Source organism: Aquarana catesbeiana, linkage group LG03 (assembly GCF_042186555.1).
Source record: "Aquarana catesbeiana isolate 2022-GZ linkage group LG03, ASM4218655v1, whole genome shotgun sequence".
In the NCBI taxonomy this organism is placed as follows: Eukaryota; Metazoa; Chordata; class Amphibia; order Anura; family Ranidae; genus Aquarana; species Aquarana catesbeiana.
Window position 1 is genome coordinate 108,751,707 of NC_133326.1, and position 20,364 is coordinate 108,772,070.

At 43.7% G+C, this 20,364-nt stretch overlaps 1 protein-coding gene across 1 annotated transcript in view; it reads left to right on the forward strand.

Moving 5' to 3' along the window:
- LOC141131546 (uncharacterized) overlaps positions 1 to 20,364 on the forward strand; it is an 88,694-nt gene that overhangs the window by 48,774 nt on the left and 19,556 nt on the right. Inside the window, exons 10-13 of the mRNA XM_073618929.1 lie at positions 8,721 to 8,779; positions 10,493 to 10,644; positions 13,450 to 13,553; positions 17,520 to 17,584. Of these exons, the coding sequence (XP_073475030.1) occupies positions 8,721 to 8,779; positions 10,493 to 10,644; positions 13,450 to 13,553; positions 17,520 to 17,584 (380 nt within the window). The remainder of the gene's footprint in view (positions 1 to 8,720; positions 8,780 to 10,492; positions 10,645 to 13,449; positions 13,554 to 17,519; positions 17,585 to 20,364) is intronic.

A 20,364-nucleotide genomic window follows, 5' to 3' on the forward strand; every position in this document is an offset into this window, starting at 1 on the left:
TTTTTTGCGCTATAAACAAAAAAAGAGCAACAATTTTGAAAAAAACACAATATTTTGTACTTTTTGCTTTAATAACTATCCCCATTTTTTTTTAAAAAAAAGCTATTTTTTAAAAATAGCAGTTTAGGCCGATATGTATTCTTCTACTTATTTTTGGTAATAAAAATAGCAATAAGCGTATATTAATTGGTTTGCGCAAAAGTTATAGCGTCTACACAATAGGGGACAGATTTATAGCATTTTTATTATTATTATTTTTTTTTTACTAGTGATGGCGGCGAGCTGCGATTTTTATCGGGACTGCGACATTATGGCAGACACTTTTGACACATTTTTGGGACCATTGTCATTTATACAGCAATCAGTGCTATAAAAATGCATTGAGTACTGTAAAAATGTCACTGGCAGGGAAGGGGTTAAACACGAGGGGGCGATCAAGGGGTTAACTGTGTTCCCTCTCTGTGTTCTAACTGAAGGGGGGGTGGGACTGTCTAGGGGAGATGACAGATTGCTGTTTATACTTTATATGAACAGATGATCAGTCTCTTCTCCCCTCAGAGAACTGGATACTGTATGTTTACACACACAGATCCCGGGTCTCGGTGTGTCACGAGTGATCGCCCAGCCGCGCCATAATAATGCAGTAAAACTGCGGCGGCTTGTCGGAAAGTGGTTAATGTGCAGGCTGAATGTACCAAGTTGATCAATCAACTTGGGTACATCCAGCCTGCTGGATTCTCTTGCAATTGCCTCTGGCAGCTGCTACAGCCGCTAGCAATAATAGCTGTCGTCACCCCCATCCCCCCCCCCCCCCCCCCCGGGAGAAAACCATTACTGGTTCCCCTGTCAACACTGTCTGTTTTGATGGGAAAATTGTGCAAATTTCCTGGTTGCAGGAAAGCAATTCGTACTATGTATGGTCGGCCCTACTTGGGTACATTTAGTCTGCCCATACATGGTTTGAATCTCGGCTGGTCCCTGCTGAACCAGCCAAGTTTCACACAGTCTATGGCCAGCTTTATGCTGTCCCCACTCCATGGGGCAGCAACAGCGATACCTTTGGACAGCAGAATTGTCAGTCTAGGGGGAGAGTAATGTTAGGCTAACAGATTTAAATGGACTTGACTAACAAATTTAAGTTGAACTCCAGCTAACTCTTTATAAGTAGTCACAGCAAATAGATTTTATTTCTTTTGGGATAAAGGTTTTACATAATTTACTAACAGCTAACCATTGTAAGTACCCCTGTCTGGGTTAAATGGCTTGTCTCAACACTCTAGCTGACACTTTTGCTGGAAATCTTGGTCTGTTAAAGTAAGTTGAAAAATAACGGACTAGATCACCAGCTATAAATAAAGGAAAAAAAAAAAAATGAATGCAACTACCACATCTAATGATTAGTAAACTGCAATTAAAAAATTGTTGATCTTGGGTTTAATACAGCTTTAAGGAGTTTTACAGCCTGCTGCCATTCTGCTCCTCAAGAGAGGAAAAAAGCACTTCAAGCCACGTGCAGAAAGATCACAAGGTTTATAAGCTGCTTAAAAGGTTTCACTTTCATTTTCTTTCTCATACATCACGGGACACAGAGCCTCAGTAATTACTGATGATGGGGTTATATAGGTATCACTAGGTGATTGGACACTGGCACACCCTAAACAGGAAGTTCAACCCCCTATATAATCCCTCCCCCTACAGGGATACCTCAGTTTTTATGCCAGTGTCTTAGGTGTTGGACGTGTAAAGATGTCCTGTGCTGAGCTCCAAAGGGAATACCCTATATCCTATACTGGGGCAAGCCAGGCGAACCGGATCCATCTCAAAGTGTCCTTTTTAGGCAGAATTGGATGGTACCCGGGCCTCGTTTCCGAAGAAATGAGGTTTTACCTGTAATGCTTCCTCTTTTTAGAGAGCTGCATATCAGAAAATGGTTTTCTATCCTTATTTCTGGCCGGGTGCTTTACAGGCCCAGAACTGCGGATCCCCCTATCTGTAGGGGGCCCCAGTCTCTGAAGGTTTTTCCAAAACGGAGCCCACCGTGAGAGGCGAAGATTGGGTCTGTATAACAGAACCCTGCGGCTGGATAAGGTAAGGGAGATTCCACAGAATTTTTTAGTTCTAGTGGGTTTCTCCTTTGTAGTAAATTCATGCTATGCCTATTGTCGCCACCGGGGGCTGCCAAGAGCACATACATTCTCATGCTGACCATCTGTCTCAGTGTTTCACGCTGCACAGCTCCTCCACCCGAGCTCCAGGTAGGATGGGATGGGGGGTTCTCCTCTGGGTGATTCCCCCCAAGTATAGGGGGGACCACAGGTGGTCTGTGAGGCGGTAGTATACCGCACTGTCACAGCCGCCGCCGTCATTGCCACGTGCAGGCCCCATCACTGCCGGCCTCTCTCCTTCCTCCTCCCCCGGCCTTTTTCCCCCATGCTTGGCAGAACAGGAGGGTTGGCTCGCGCAGGAAGCGCACACGTTTTTTGGAAAAAGGAGGGGGGGTGATAGAGTGGAGGGGCGGTGGAGCATCAGCGCGGTCTCAGCGTGCTTAGACACCCTCACTGCCGGCTGCATGGCTATAAGAGGCACACTTTACAGGTGCACTCAGCCTTTGGAGGGACACAGAGCTGACTGGTTGCATGTAAGGTGGAACGCAGGCATTCCCCTAGGCAGCATTTACTAAGGAACACTTGGACTGGGCATTGGTAGCAAGGCTGTGGCTAAGACTACATCACTCAGCAGTCAGTGTTCATTTTGTGATACCTCCACCTTGTTGCTTGGCACTATGGGTAGAAGAGGTTCACATACCCCAAGAACCAGAGGCTCTAGGGGATCTCCTTCGTGTTCTGAGGGCCCCCTGTCTGCAGCATCGTCTCCCCCGAGGGGCCAGGGACAGCTAGTCAGGGAGAGCCGTTGGGGTCAGGGGCTACACCTGCTTCTGGCACTTCAGGCCCTGTATAGATTACGCAGGAGGTTTTTTCCTCAACCATTAATGGATTAGAGGAAAGATTAATGGCCGTGATCACATCTTCACTCAGTGGAAGAAACGCACTAGGCCTTCCTCTGCTACCCAAGACCCTCAGGCTGAGGAGCTGTGGGATACGGGAGAAGAATCCCTTTCAGAGCATCGGGATGGAACGGATGATTCCTCTTCAGAGGAATCAGGTGGAGAAGGGCCCTCTACAGCTTCTCAGGATGAGAAAGTCTTAGTGCAGATCCTTGCTGGATTGGTCCGCTCCACATTTAAGTTGCCCGTATCTGAATCAGTTAAAGAACCCTCTTCTTCGTTGGGGTCACTGAAGCCTCCTCAAACAGCACATGCTTTTCCTGTTCATAATTTACTTGAAAAGCTCCTTTATTCTGAGTGGAATCACCCAGATAAACTTTTTTCCACCGAAAAAGTTTTTAACACTTTATCCTATGGAAGAAAAGTTTGTTAAGATATGGGGAATACCGGCCGTTGATGCCGCCATATCCTCCATAAATAAGAGCCTGACTTGTCCTGTAGACAATGCTCAGATGTTCAGGGATCCTGTGGATAAAAAGATGGAATGCCTGTTGAAAGATGTTTTCGCCTTAGCTGGCTCAGTGGCTCAACCTGCAATAGCAACGATTGGAGTCTGTCAATACTTAATAGACTATGTTAAGCAGGTCATCAAAGTTTTACCTGAACAGCAGGCCCAGGGGTTGGCTAACCTTCCAGCGGCCTTATGTTTTGCTGTTGACGCCATTAGAGATTCTATCATGCAAACCTCTCGTCTCTCACTTGGGTTGGTGCATATGCGTAGAATCTTATGGTTAAAGAAATGGTCAGCTGAAGCAACATGCAAGAAACTCCTGGTTGGGTTCCCATTTCGTGGTGCAAGGCTGTTTGGAGAAGACTTGGATAACTATATCCAAAGGATCTCTAGTGGGAAAAGCACTCTTCTACCTATTAGGAGAAAGAGTAAGCGTCCCACTTTCAAACTGACTCTTTCCCCAGCGCCAGCGGCATCAGCCTCCAGGCAGTCGCGACGGCCTCCTCCGTCTGGGTCAAGAAACAAGAGTCAACCCCAGGGACAAAAGAGGTTCTGGGGGAAGAAGTCTATTAAACAAGACACTAAGGCCTCTTTATGAAGGGGCGCCCCCGCTTGCTCGAGTGGGGGGAAGACTGCTACAGTTCTCAAAGCTCTGGCAGGAGGACTTCCAGGACAGATGGGTAATCTCCACGGTAACCTTAGGGTACAAGCTGGAGTTCCAAAAATTCCCCTCTCCTCGTTTCCTCAGATCAAGTGTCCCCAGAGATCCAGAGAAAAAGCAGTCACTCCTTCTAGCGTTAGAGCGGCTTTTGCCGCAAGAGGTCATTATGGTGGTCCCCACGAAGGATCAAGGATTGGGCTTCTATTCCAACCTTTTTACGGTCCAAAAGCCAAATGGGGATGTCAGACCCATTCTGGATCTAAGGGACCTGAATCGATTCCTAAGGATTCGGTCCTTCCGCATGGAATCAATTCGGACAGTAGTCTCCATCCTGCAGGGAGGAGAATTTCTGGCATCGATAGACATCAGAGATGCATATCTGCATGTGCCCATTTTTCCTGCTCATCAGAAGTTTCTGCGCTTCGAGATAGGAGGGCGCCATTTCCAGTTTGTGGCTCTGCCTTTCGGGATAGCCACTGCACCTCGAATGTTTACAAAGATCCGGCCTCCTCCTCTGGCCAGATTAAGGGCCCAAGGTATAACTGTCATAGCATACCTAGACGACCTGCTCTTGATAGACTGGTTGGTAGCCTCTTTGAACGAGAGTAAGAAGACTGGAATATTTGGGTCTGATTATAGATACAAGCCAGGAGAAAGTATTTCTACCTCAGGCAAAGATCACTGCTTTAAGGGAGCTGATTCTAGTTGTCAGGACCAAGAAGGCTCCCTCTGTCCGCCTTTGTATGAGGCTGCTAGGAAAGATGGTGTCTGCTTTCGAAGCAGTCCCCTATGCTCAGTTTCATTCAAGACTACTGCAGCACAGTATCCTGTCGACCTGGAACAAGAGGGTTCAGGCATTAGACTTTCCAATGCACCTGTCTCAGGCGGTGCGTCAGAGCCTCAATTGGTGGTTAGTACACGAAAACTTGCAGAAGGGGAAATCCTTTCTACCGGTTACCTGGACGATGGTAACAACGGATGCCAGTCTTTCAGGTTGAGGAGCAGTTCTGGAACAGTCTGCGGTCCAGGGGGTATGGTCCCAAAGCGAGAGGACCTTACCCATCAATATTCTGGAGATACGTGCGGTATACCTAGCCCTAAGAACCTGGACTCTCAGGCTACAGGGTTGCCCAGTCAGGATCCAGTCCGACAATGCCACAGCAGTGGCTTATATCAATCATCAGGGGGGCCCCAGGAGCCGAGCTCCTGAAAGAAAGGTGAACCAGATCTTAGTCTGGGCAGAGAAGCAGGTGCCATGCATATCGGCAGTCTTCATTTCAGGAATAGAGAACTGGCAGGCGGACTATTTAAGTTGCCAGCAGTTACTCCCAGGGGAATGGTCACTGCATCCTGATGTCTTTTGAACCATATGCCAGAGATGGGGGGTTCCAGATGTAGACCTCTTTGCATCCCGATTCAACAGAAAGATGGACAGATTTGTGGCAAGGACAAGGGATCCCCTTGCATGCGGGACAGATGCATTGGTGATTCCGTGGCACCGTTTCTCACTGATTTATGCATTCCCTCCTATTCTGCTACTGCCGCGACTCCTTCGCAGGATCAGGCGGGAAAGGAAGTCGGTGCTCCTGGTAGCCCCAGCTTGGCCCAGGAGGACGCGGTATGCAGAAATAGTAAGGATGTCGGTGGGTTCTCCGTGGACCCTACCGTTGCACCCAGACCTGTTCTCTCAAGGTCCAGTGTTCCATCCTGCCTTACAAACGCTAAATTTGACGGTTTGGCTATTGAAACCCACGTTCTGAAAAATCGTGGGCTTTCAGGTCCTGTGATAGCTACCTTGATCAATGCAAGGAAGCCAGCTTCCAGAGTAATTTATCATAGAGTCTGGAAAGCTTATGTATCCTGGTGTGAATCCAGGGGTTGGCATCCCAGAAAATATGTGATAGGTAGAATTCTTAATTTTCTACAATTGGGATTAGAGATGAAGCTGGCCTTGAGTACCATCAAGGGCCAGGTCTCGGCCTTATATTGTTTCAACGACCACTTGCTTTGCATTCCTTGGTCCGAAACTTTATACACGGGGTGTCGCGTCTTAATCCTCCGGTTAAGGCGCCCCTAAATCCCTGGGACTTGACCTTGGTTCTGTCTGTTTTAAAACCGCCTTTTGAACCACTACATCAGATTCCTTTGGTCTTGTTGACAAGGAAGTTAATTTTTCTGGTAGCCATTTCTTCTGCTAGAAGAGTATCAGAATTAGCAGCTCTTTCTTGTATAGAGCCTTATTTGATTGTACACAAGGATAGAGTGGTACTGCGCTCTCATCCTAGTTTTTTACCGAAGGTGGTTTCAGATTTTCATCTAAACCAAGACATTGTTCTGCCTTCCTTTTTTCCAGATCCCTGTTCTTCAGAAGAAAGGTCACTACATTCTTTGGATGTAGTAAGAGCAGTCAAGGCCTATCTGGAAGCAACTGCTCAATTCCGCAAGACGGCTGTTCTGTTTGTACTGCCAGATGATCCCAAGAGAGGACAGGCAGCATCAAAAGCTACCATTTCTAAATGGATTTGACAAATGATTATTCAGGCTTACGGTTTGAAACGGAAGATTCCTCCATTTCAGATTAAGGCACATTCCACAAGGGGCTATTGGTGCTTCTTGGGCAGTGCATCACCGGGCCTCTATGGCTCAGATCTGCAAGGCCGCAACCTGGTCTTCAGTCCATACATTAACCAGATTTTATCAGGTGGATGTGAGAAGGCATGAGGATATTGCCTTTGGTCGTAGTGTGCTGCAGGCAGCGGTACAGGGTCCTCAGGTCTGATTGCACCCTACTTGGTTGTGGTTCCCCCCCCCTCAGATAGCATTGCTCTGGGAAATCCCATCAGTAATTACTGAGGCTCTGTGTCCCGTGATGTATGAGAAAGAAAATAGGATTTTTTATAACAGCTTACCTGTAAAATTCTTTTCTTTCGATGTACATCACGAGACACAGAGGTACCACCCCTCTTCTAATACACTTATATTGCTTTGCTACAAAACTGAGGTATCCCTGTAGGGGGAGGGATTATATAGGGGTTGAACTTCCTGTTTAGGGTGTGCCAGTGTCCAATCACCTAGTGATACCTATATAACCCCATCATCAGTAATTACTGAGGCTCTGTGTCCCGTGATGTACATCAAAAGAAAAGGATTTTACAGGTAAGCTGTTATAAAAAATCCTATTTTTACCACTTGCCCTTCCTGCTCACACTTAGAGCCCGGTACAGATGCATTTCTCTTCAAACAGTCATTTCGTTGTTTGCAGTGTACATAGATTTGCAAAACAATGGGATAAAGAAATATTCCTGAACTTTGTTTTATCTCATGGTTACTGTGAAATTGTGTAAATGCATCAATGCAGTGCATGTGATTTCAGCTTGCAGAGCTTGGATTCATGGAATGAGTTTACCAAAAATCTAAATATTGCAGAACATACAGTCTCATGCTACACAACTAAGCTCCATTCCATGCTGAATAAACTAAATTATTAATGTATCTTAAATAGAAAATTATCTTTAGAAAAATTTTCACTCCAAAAGCATTTTATTAAAATAAATTTGATTTAAAAAAAAAAGTCTGATTTAAATAAAGCAAATCAGATTTTTTTTAATTTATATTTTTAAAAAATCATCAATTTTTATCCACCCTGGTTTCCGTACCTAAGCACACCCTTTTGTCTGCATGCTTTAGCTAAACTTTGAATAATAAAAATGAATCAAATGCCGTTTTTTATTTGTGTTGCTCAGATACAATTAAGTTTTGCTTTAAAGTGATATTAAAGCTTCATTCTTTTAGATTAAAACAACAAATATGGTATACTTACCTGCTCTGTGCAATGGTTTTGCATAGAAAAGCCCCAACCCTCCTCTGCTGGGATCCCCCGCTGGCACGCTAGGCTCCTCCTCTTTGGCAAGTACCCCCCCAGTGAAAGCTGCTTTCCATGGGGACAACCGTGCAGGCTTGCTCCCGAGCCTCCCTGTCTGCGTCTGTTGACACAGAGCGGGCGACTCGGGCCCCCCCCTCGCTCGCTCGACACAGCATTTGATTGACAGCAACGGGAGCCATTGGATCTCGCTGCTATCAATCTGCCCAGGGAGGAGGGAGACATCGGTGAGAGCCTCTGCTCTCGTTCACATAACTGGATTGGATTGGGTTCAGGTAAGTATAAACTTATATCAGTGAGTGACTACTAGTTTTTGGTTTTGATACAATTTTAGTGTGTTGCAAGTGTCTAAATTATGCCATAAAAAAAAAAAAATACTATAAAAACCTATAGCGGTAAACCAATGTGATATGTTTGGTTTTCACATTGTTGAGGACCTACTATGCTTTCATGCCACTCACAGGTTTTGTCCTCCTTTTATATATGTGTGCCTAATGATAGCAGTCCTAAGTGTCTGCCACTGGACTTTAACCAGACTCTGTCATAGCCTATTGTTGTAACCCTAATTGCTCCTTGTGTTAGATCTCTCCTCTGCTGTATATATCCTAATATTCAGGAAATATCAGTTATGGGACTCCATCTCTCCTCTCATTTTACTTTACAGTTCACAGACATATTTGGACAACAACCTGAGGATGTGGGACCAGTTGTAAACACATTCACGTAAGGAGAAACTTTATTAAAACTCCTTTTTCATGAACTCAGAGGTATTTCTTTACCAAATTGATTTGCATGTTGCATTTGATTTGTATGTATAAAATGTCACTATTTTTTTAATATAAAATGTATATTTAAATTTTCATCTACTCAAAGGCTCATGCACACAGAGCTTCAAAATATGCCACTTTTATAGGCATTCAGGAGAGGAGCTGAAGAGCAGAAAAAACACGGAACATACCTAAATGCGCATAACTACTACACGTTAATGCATTCCAATGGCCAGAATAAATTAATATTCTGGCCAATAAAATGCATTAATGATCAAACGATAGACATGCCTAAACGCAAGTGCGATATGCAACTTTTAATGCCTTTTTTCAGCAGCATTTTCCTGCCAGGAGTTCTGGCATACAGAGGCACTTTTACAGATGCCCCATGTGCATTCATCATCTATAATGCTCATTTCCATCCTGTTGGGCTAAAGCAGTGGCCTCCAAAGTGTGGCCCATGGGCCAGATGCAGCCCTTTGTTTGCCTTAATCCATCCCTTAACGGTGCTATTCTTCCCACTGATACAAGGCACTATTCGCCTCACAGACAACACCTATAAGGCATAATTCCTTCCACTGACACCAATGATGTGGAACCAGAACTTCCACTGACACCAACGATGGGGCACTATTCCTCCCACTGACACCAACAATGGGGCATTATTCCTCCCACTGACACCAACAATAGGGCACTATTCCTCCCACTGACACCAACAATGGGGCACTATTCCTCCCACTGACACCAACAATGGGGCATTATTCCTCCCACTGACACCAACAATGGGGCATTATTCCTCCCACTGACACCAACAATGGGCACTATTCCTCCCAATGACACCAACAACGGGGCACCATTTGTCCCACTGACACCAACAGTGGGGTACTATTCCACCCACTGACACCAACAATGGGGCATTTTTCCTCCCACTGATACCAACAATGGGGCATTATTCCTCCCACTGACACCAACAATGGGGCACTATTCCTCCCACTGACACCAACAATGGGGTACTATTCCTCCCACCAAACCAATGATGGTTCACCGTTCCTCCCACTTGCACCAATGAGAGTTCACCATTATTCCCACTGATATACATTAAATGTTGGAACTCTATTCCTCCCACTGACACCAAAGATGGTTCAACATTCCTCCCGCTGATATAAATGTTGGAACTCTATTTCTCCCACTGTCACCAACAATGGGACACTATTCCTAGTACTGACACCAATGATGGGGCACAATTCCTCCACCTACTAAGCGCAGACATTGTTTACCGACACTGAGGCATTGTCTACTTCCACTGGCCCTCCAAAAATCTGAATAACAGTAAACTGGCCCTTTGGAAAGTTTGGAGACCCCTGATCTAAAGCATACATTTTTTCTATACCAATCTCATCTACAGCCAGCATTTCTTATAATTTTATTGAGAAGCTACAAATCCCATCACAACCTATCATTTGGTGTACTAGACTCTTTAGTCCTTTTTTTTGTATGATTTATCAGGCTATACAATACCATTTTGTTTCTACCATGTTGTCCTCATATATAGAATGGCACAGACACAGTCTAGTACATCCAATCCTTATTTTTCCCTGTGCTTTCTACCAGTCGTTACCTTTTTTTTCCAAGATTTTCCATAACACTTAACACTCTGTTTCCATTACAGCAATGATCCACTCCCTGTAACTGCATCTGTGGACCTGTACTTCCTAAATGTCTCAATAAACAAGACTTCAGTTGTCAAGCGCATTATAAATAACTGGGCCATTTTCAGCAACAGGAGTATTGTTTTGGACCTCTTTTCCCTGGATCCCACAGGTGAGACATGGAAATGAGTAATACAGTAATAGCACGTATTATATATAAAAAAATAAAAATAAAGGTGAACTCCGGGCTCAAACATTTTATTTAAATATATATGTGCGATCCCAGATATTACTTTGTAAAGATAGCAGTGACATTATCACTCTATAAAGCCAATCTGTGGGAAGTGACCCAGCAGGCACCATTTACTAAAGGCTGCCTGCAAAAAAGTATAGGAAGATCCTGTAAAGGTAAGTTTTACTCAATTTACAGCACAGATCTGGAAGAAATACACAAAGCACACCATTCAGGTAAGAATACACAAGGCGTTACATAATATTTGCTTATCCCAAAGTTCAGCTTTACCTACAAGTAATTACTGCCCATAAACACTACAATAAATAAAGCTTTATGGGAAGAATATTGCAGCATTTACGACCCTAGAATGGCCAACATGTTGAGCAATTTATAGAAAAAAAATGGGGAAATCATAAAAATCACCAGCTTTCCTGTACGGGTTCCATCAGTAGTACCCACATTTTTGGAATGGGTCAAGACCTCTAAAGATTTGTCTTACCCAGCTTATACAGTATCTGGTGTATAGTGGTGCGTGTTGAGTTCCTTATAGCCTTTGAAACATGCTGCCATTTTTATCTCTGTAATATCAACAGAACATTGGGGAAATACTTGAAATATCCAAACCTGCACTATCAGTTTTTCAGAATTTTTTATAGATTATGTTCCTATTTTAGACCTTAGGTACACTTTCTGATTGTTACATTACATAGTAAATGTATGATGCAATATGACACATTAAAGTGGGAGTCCGGCGACCAATCTTTATTTATTTATTTTTTTTAGGTCATTGAGACACTTTGCTAATCCCAAAATAATACTCACAGTTTGGGTGTAATATTTCCGCCTCTGTCTGTTTTCGTACTGAAGAATAACTTTAAAAATGTCATGCTGGCTGTTTCCATCTTGCTTGTGGGCATGTGAAGCCCACAAGCATTGATTTCCTGGATGCGGTGAATGCTGTTCATTCACAGCTTGTTCACAAGCATGATCATTGTTCCCGCACTGAATCTTGGGAAGCCTGACACTAAGCTCCCAGGAGACAGTGCGGCGCCGGGGAAAGGCAATAAACATGCCTACTCCCATGGGAGGAGAGACAGGAAGTGCCACCATAAATAAAGTACAATATAAAGGTAATTACAGTGATAAAAAAATTTTACGTGCAGCATTTGAACATCTATGCAATTAACTGAAGGGGGTAAGATTAAGTTAAAAATTTGAGTGGAACCCCGCTTTAAGCATGACGCTACAGATGTCATGCATGCATAATTTCATATCATATAACAATAGTTTTCATGCACATTGTGGTAAGCCAAAGCTATTTTGTTAGTTTCTCCACAGAGAAACCTGCCCTAAAGGTCATTGTTTGGGCACTTCCTGTTACCGTTTGACAACTGTCTTCCAACTGTACTCCTGCACTGTCATCTAGTCATATGCACACCTTAAAGTGATTGAAAAGTCTCGTTTTTTTTTTTTTTTTTTTTTGTTAAAAATAATAAACATGTTATACTTACCTGCACTGTGTAGTAAATTTGCACAGGGCAGCCCAGATCCTCCTCTTCTCAGGTCCCTCTTGGCTCTCCTGGCCCCTCTCTCCTGACGAGTGCCTCCACAGCAAGCAGCTTGCTATGGAGGCACTTGAGCTGCAGCTCGGTGTATCCATTCAGACACTGAGATGCGGCCCTGCCCCCTTACTCTCCTCATTGGCTGACTGACTTTGATTAACAACAGCGGGAGCCAATGGTGCTGCACTGCTGTTTCAGCCAATGAGGAGGGGGAGTCCCAGCCAGCCGAGACAATCCTACAACGTCGCTGGATAGAGATGGGGTTTAGGTAAGTATTAGGGGGCTCAGGGTGGCTGCTGCACACAGAAGGCTTTTTATCTTAATGCCTTTACAATCCCTTTTAAAGTGGTTGTAAACCCTCACATATACTCAGTGAGGTGAATTGCCTCAGATGATACACATAGATGAAACAAATCCTCCTACATAAGTTTTACTTGTTTATCTGCAGTCTTCTCTTGCCTACACCCCTTCAAAAGTGCAGATTGTTTGAAAGACCATTCTTCACCAATCAGCAGCACAGAGGAGGGGGTGGAGAGACTGCAGTAACAGTGTGTGAGAACTGATTGGAGGAAAGGCACCCCCCCCCCCCCCCCACACACACACACACACACCAGAAGAACTGTGTTGTGAATAGATTAGTTCTGTTCAGAGCTCCCTCCCGACACAAATTTATCTCATGTGTCGGGAAATATTCTCAGAAGGGACTCATGCTGATAACAGAGGAACAAAGCACCAGAGAGAAACGACAAGTAGAGCTTTGGAGAGAGATGAGTAAACACCGCAGATATTCAATATGTGCTTTTCTCAAATTCCATGATTGAGCTTTACAACCACTCTAGGAGAATTCAATTACAAGTGGTCCTGTGAACATACATTTCCGAGGCTTGGTTGGCCATTGTCAGTTTTAGGAAGCCGGTTCAGAGCAATGATGTGCAACAGTCGCTGGGAGAGTGCATGTAGAAAAAAAGGAAAGAGGCTCGGGGAGATCAGCAGTGTTGAAATGCAGAGATGGATGAAAACAAGGTGAAAACATGGTATTTGTTTATAGCAAATAGTGCTTAGCAAATGAAATATTGTTCATTCAGGTTTTAGATCTACTTCAAGAAGGAGAAAATATATAACAAAAATGTGTTTAAACTATTCATTACATATTTTTTTTTTTTTCTTTGCTTCATTGTAGCCGTTGTGCAAGTGAAATTTACACTTATACAAAACTACATATCAAGTCTGTCCAATATGTCTTCATCGGAATCCGTCGCCCTCCAAAATAGTCTTCTGAATTTGGTAGGTCCTGTGTGATTCATATTTTGGAATCAGTATCATTGCCTGAATCTCAGGTGTTCTGTTTTATGGCATAGGAAAGAAAGGCAGTCCACCCCTTTAATTAAATAGCAGAGGGGAAGAAAAACACACGGTACCTGCTCTGACCTTGAGTTACTCCTCTACTTTAGTGATCTGCCACTGGGGCACTTTAACTTCCTATCTGCAGATATAAGACAGCCCCTGCCTCACTACGACAGTGCCCAAGCAAGGTATTTGGCTGCTCAGGAACCTAGAACTCTATCGTGGGAGGCGGAGAGGTTTCACACCCAAAAACCAATAATACTGGGTATTTGCAGACAGGGACTGCATGGGGTGGATCTTAGCAGTGGGGACATCAGGTAAGGGTAAGAAAGGGTTCTTTTAAATTGCTTGATATGCAGCAGTAAATCTCTTTTAAATTTGCATTATTATTTTACAAGAACATTGTGAATATTAGTGTCTAACTGTGAATGCATGAAAACATTTACACTTCAAGTCAAATATCTGGCACTTGAGCCCAAATAATACATTATTGTGAAACACATAGTTAATATAAACATGGCAGTGTTGCCCTTAGCAGCCAATCAAATCCTGGCCGTTGATGTGTCAAATGCTGATTTTTACAATAATGGCAGGAACCCACATTGTATTTGTTATACAGGCCATTAACTAGAGATATTTGGACCCTGGGTACAAAACTTGGAAAAAAACACCTCCCTTGGAATCGTTTAGGCTACATTCTGTTTCAGAAAAGGTTGTAACCATGTGCCCCCTTACAGTGCCTCTTGCATGGCTTATTAGCCAAGACAAGGGTCATTTTGGCAAAATGCAACACGCTATAATATTTCCACATGTAATGTTGCATCTGTTTATCTGTCTTCTTATTAACAAGGGCAACTCATGTGCTCCTTTAATTAAAACCATACTCTTCAAAAGTGGTAGGTTTTAGTGTATATGTATATATATATATATATATATATATATATATATATATATATATATATATATATATATATATATATAAATTGTAGAGGGTCAGCCTGGGGCAGGGTTAAGAAGGGGTTAATCGAAGAGGACAGGTACTTCCCCTTCAGACCTGCTTATTGTCAGCTGGGCTGAGAGTGTCAGAGAGGAGCTGTTGAGTAGGAGAGAGAGAGACAGCAGCACGCTGTGTGAAAAGGTCCATTGCTGGATGGTGTACCTGCTGGGTGAGCTTAACCACATAAAGACTGTAGCTCTGATTGGAGCCATGAACTATTACCTGTAAGCCTGTGTAATGCTGAACTGTAAGGTGTACCTGTGTGCACAACCGTGTGACAAGACAAGTCTGTCTTATCTTATGTTTATTTTGCCATTTTGCTGAATAAAGCCACTCCCTCTGATGTCCTACAATATATATATAATGTACACTCTTTTACCAAAAGTATTGGGACACCTGCCTTTGCACGCACGTGAACTTTATTGGCATCCTAATCTAAGTCCATAGGGTTCTATATTGAGTTGGCCCATCCTTTACAGCAGTGGTCATCAACCCTGTCCTCAGGGCCCACTAACAGGCCAGGTTTTATGTATTACCTTGGGGAGATGCAGACTAGAATACTGCAATCACTGAGCAGCAAATTATATTACCTGTGATGTATTTCAGTTATCTTGCAAACCTGACCTGTTAGTGGGCCCTGAGGACAGGGTTGATGACCACTGCTTTACAGCTTTAACAGCTTTAACTCTTCTGGGAAGGCTGTCCACAAGGTTTAGGAGTGTGTCTACGGGAATGTTTGACCATTCTTCTGGAAGTGCATTTGTGAGGTCAGGCACTGATGCTGGACGAGAAGGCCTGGCTCACAGTCTCTACTCTAATTCATACCAAAGGTGTTCTATCGGGTTGAGGTCAGGACTCTGTTCAGGCCAGTCAAGTTCCTCCACCCCAAACTCGCTCATCCGTGTCTTTATGGACCATGCTTTGTGCACTGGTCCAAATCATTCGGTGGAGGGGAGATTATGATGTGGGGTTGGGCTTGGCCCCTATTTCCATTGAAGGGAACTCCTAAGGCATCAACATACTAACACATTTTGGACAATTTCATGCTCCCAACTTTGTGGGAACAGTTTGGGAATGGCCCCTTCCTGTTCCAGTATGACTGCGCACCAGTGTACAAACAAAGTCCATAAAGATATGGATGAGTGAGTTAGGGGTGGAGGAACTTGACTGGCCTGCACAGAGTCCTGACCTCAACCTGATAGAACACCGTTGGGATGAATTGAGCAGAGACTGCGAGCCAGGCCTTCTTGTCCAACATTCCCATAGACACACTCCTAAACCCTGTGGACAGCCTTCCCAGAAGAGTTGAAGCTGTTATAGCTGCAAAGGGTGGGCCAACTCAATATTGAACCCTATGGACTAAGACTGGGATGCCATTAAATTTCATGTGTGTGTAATGGCAGGCATCCCAATACTCTTGGTAATATAGTGTGTGTGTGTTATGCCATGAGCATTCCAGGAATTAAATTGTCACACAATATATACTGTGTGTGTGTGTGTTATATATATATATGTATATTGTGTGTGACAATTTAATTCCTGGAATGCTCATGACATAGCACTATGGTGGTAAGTCACAGAGCCATTCCCACTCAAGTGTTCTGACATGCTCTAACTTGCACTCACCAGTGTCACAAACTCAGTCTTTAGGGTAGTAGAAGAAATAACACGTGTGTGTGCTTTGCACTGATCGTGGAAAATGAGTGACTAGGATCTGGAGCAGCGGATAACATCACATTTGTCAAAAGTGCAAGTGAAACTTTAGCTCTGTTATCACAGACTTACAGTGAACATTCCATGAAGGAATCAAATGCGAACCCACGTACACTCATGCTGGTGTGTTGTTTTTTTTTATCACAAGGGGATAAAAACAGTATTTGTTTTCGTCTGAATAAAATACTTATTTAAGCTTTTGGAACCGCTTGCACCTAAGGGCTCTTTCACACGGAGGATCCGTATGTCCGTTTTCGGATGAAAAACGGACATACATGTATCCCTATGGAGCGTCGGATGTCAGCGGTGACATGTCCGCTGACATCCGACCCGCTCCGATCCGAAAAGTGTAACGGAGGAAAACCCTACTTTTCCATCCGTTTTCGGACCGGATCGGGTGTTGACGGACTCTACGGTCCGTCATCATCCGATCCCCCATAGGGGAGAGCGGCACTCTGACAGGTCCATCGCTGCACAGTGAGCAGCGACGGACCTGTCATTTTCCTGCTCAGCGGGGATCGGCGGAGCGATCCCCGCTGAGCAAGCGGGTGTTCACGGGGCGGATCATCACTGATCCGCCCATGTGAAAGAGCCCTAACTGATATTTGAAAGAGAGTATCTGTGTTGTAATACTTTTACTACACACAGGGTGCCGTGAAGAGGCCTTGCAGCTTACACATGCATTTGCAAATGCATGCTAACTAAACCCCTGTTTTTACCGCAGACTGTTGGACAGGTTAATCTGGTTGGTCAGCAGACTGTTTGAACCACTGATCCTGCATTGTACCCCTGGTTTTGGGAGACCATAATCCCTATGCTGGGCGAGACTGCCGTAATAGCAGTCATCGCCGTCCGGTAAGCAGATTCTACTCACACACGCTTTGGTGGATCATTTATAGGCACCTTTGTCACATTTCTTCCTGGATGGGTGTTCTTTATTTATTTACTTGTGAATTTATCAAGAACTTTTGGACTTCTTTCTCAATAATTTTTTCTTCACATGCACTTGTGATTTAAGTTTTTGTTTATCATTGATTGAATTGTAATATGTTTGCTCACTGAGTATTTTTACGTCACTTGGTGAGATCCATTTCTTTTTCTTTTTATCTCATATATTATATTAGCGCTGCACTTTGCTGTTTATTATACTTTTACTATGTCTTAGGATATCTTACTTGTAATTTTTTTTTTTTTAGCTAACACCAAACATGCAGAATATATTCAACAACAGCTTACAAACACCACCATCTGTGACCTTCCAGTAAGCCTTTTTTATTTACTAAATTCTGTTACATTTTTTATTGCTATCTTTGTCTTTGAGTTGTCACCAGAACAAGAAGAAATAAAATTATTAAAGGGTAACTCCACTTTTGTGGGAAAAAAAGGCAAATAAAGAAAATAATATAGCGTTTACCATTGCGATACAAGTCATATTGTGATTGAATGTTATTAAAAATTACCTTTCCTTTTCAATCTGCAGCCGTTAAAATTTTCTATAAATGCAAAGCAATATGGTTACATGGAGTTGTTCTGTACACAAAATGTGTACTGAACACTCCCCGGAAACATAATTTCCTGCTTGTGTGATTGGCTCACCAATTTTCCCTGAAGCCTGCCTAAGATACAAGTCAGATTTCAGGCATCCCCTGCAACAAAAATGTCATTTTTGGTGAGATATTTCCAATAGGAACATGTCTAAAGGGATGCAGGCCCAGCAGCTTTCCTCATTAGTGCCCTGCAGCTGCCACAGCTAACTGATAATTATGAAACTACTCCCATTAGACCCCTTTCACACTGAAGGTGCTTTTCAGGCATTTTAGCTCTAAAAAAAGCACATGAAAAGTGCATCTCAAGCTTCCCCAGTGTGAAAGCCGAGGTGCTTTCACACTGGGGCGGTACGCTTGCAGGACCGACAAAAAAAAGTCCTACAAGCAGCATCTTTGGGGCGGTGCAGGAGCGGTATATATATCGCTCCTAAACCGCCTCTGTCATTAAAATAAATGGGCAGTGCTGCAGATGTGCCTGCAAAGCGATTCGGCACCAGAGCTTTGCGAGCGGTTTTAACTCTTTCCTAGCGAGGTTAAAAACGAAAAACGCCACTAAAACTAGCACCACTTTACCGCTAAAGCAGCCCGTGCCCCAGTGTGAAGGGGGTCTAAGACTCACTGAGCCCAGAGGCACAGACAAACACACAGGGATTTCTTCAGAATAACAAAAGGTAGGAATCTGCAACAGAGGTTGTTATAATCATTGCAATGTACATAGATCACCCAGAGGGGAATGTTTTTTTTTTCTCAACAAAAGTGGAGTTACACCTTAAATGAGAACCCATAGGACAGATAGTAAAGGGAAATTTCCTCAATTAGACACAGATGGCAAAAAATAAAAAAAACCCGCAAGGGTATTAAAATTACCAACTGTAGTCAGAATGAAAATACATGTTGGCTTTCCTATGCAAGCATATAACTACATTTCCCCTGACCTCATTCTTTGAAGAAAAGGTTACCTCAACATTTCATATTCATGATATGTGTCTGTTGCACCATGTACCATGTGTTAAAAAGTATCCTGTTTTCTTTGCATTGCTTCCTTTTGTGAAGTACCTGGTGATCCTGCCAGTCCTCCTAGCATTCATATTTTAAACTGATGATACTAGACATGAGGGCACAACCTGCCCAGTGTGGTCAGTTTTTTGGCTGTGATGGGAGCAGAACCTGCCTGTCCTCCATTTGCAAAGATTTGTGCTGATATATCCCTCTACCCTTCTCCCCCCTCCTGCCACAGCTCTTTACTGGGAAGATCAGTGTCCCAGATGGAAAGCAATTGAGATTCAAGTTTGAAAATGACTTGGTAAGCTATTGCTAGACTTGCCAGACTTCACAAGTTTGTTGCACAATTGCTGCAAGTCCGCAATGCATGACTCCAGATCAACTTTCTTTGCAAGCATTCTGCAAGTCTGCTGCAAGTTCTGGTTCAGTTATGTTGTGCAATAGTCATCCCACCACAGGGGTCACTATGGCTGAATTGTCATGCTTTAGACTTACATAGCTATTGCTGTAGGCTCACTATTGCAACTTTGCTCTTGCCAGAGACTTGCCACACAAATTTGCTGCAAATTGGAAAAGTATCAACTAGAACTTTTCAAATTTAAGTGTTCGACAAGTGTACAACTTGCCAGTGAAAATGTGCAGCATGTTAACAGACTTACAATTCAACATTGCCACAAATGAGTGGCAAGTTATCCCTGCTATCTGGGGTGTTGCTCTTTATTTGACTCCTATTGACCAGCTCCCCTGCAGTCTCCACCCCCAGCTTTTTAAGCCCCTTACGCAGTTGAGATAAGAGGCCATGTAATCACTTAGACCCCTTTCACACTGGTGGAGTCTGCCAGTGGATCCGCCTGCTCAGCAGGGGATCTCTCCGCTGATCCCCACTGATGCAGAGAGGGCATGGACATAGCCCTGCTTTCCTCTATGGTAGGGATCATGGCAGAGACATGATGGGACTTATAGTTTCGCAACAGCTGAGGGCCGCCAGTTTGAGACCCCTGCTCTATGGGCTGCCCGTTTCCATCCGACTATCATCGAATCCACCAGGCGGATGGGGAACTGATCCCTATCTGTCTGTTTTTAGCGCACAGGATCAGATCGGATGTTGGTGGGCGTCATGTCCATTGACATCCGCCGCTCCATAGAGAAAGCAATGGATTGTCCGATGAAAAACTGACAGGCAGACCCGATCAGACCATCCATTGCTCTCTATGGAGCGGCAGATGTCAATGGACATGACACCCACCAACATCCGATCAGTCCATCCGTGTGAAAGAGGTCTTATATAGATATAAAATGCTTTTTTTTTTCTATATGTTTTTATATCTATACACAAAAGTTTTGTCTTACATTTCTATTTTAAAATGAATGGGATGTTTTACAAGGTAAGGGGTCACGTATACTTTACATTAGCTTTAGTAACCCATCTATCAATGCATATATTATTGTGTTGCTGGAAATATCTCAATCAGGACTCCACCTTTTAAAATAT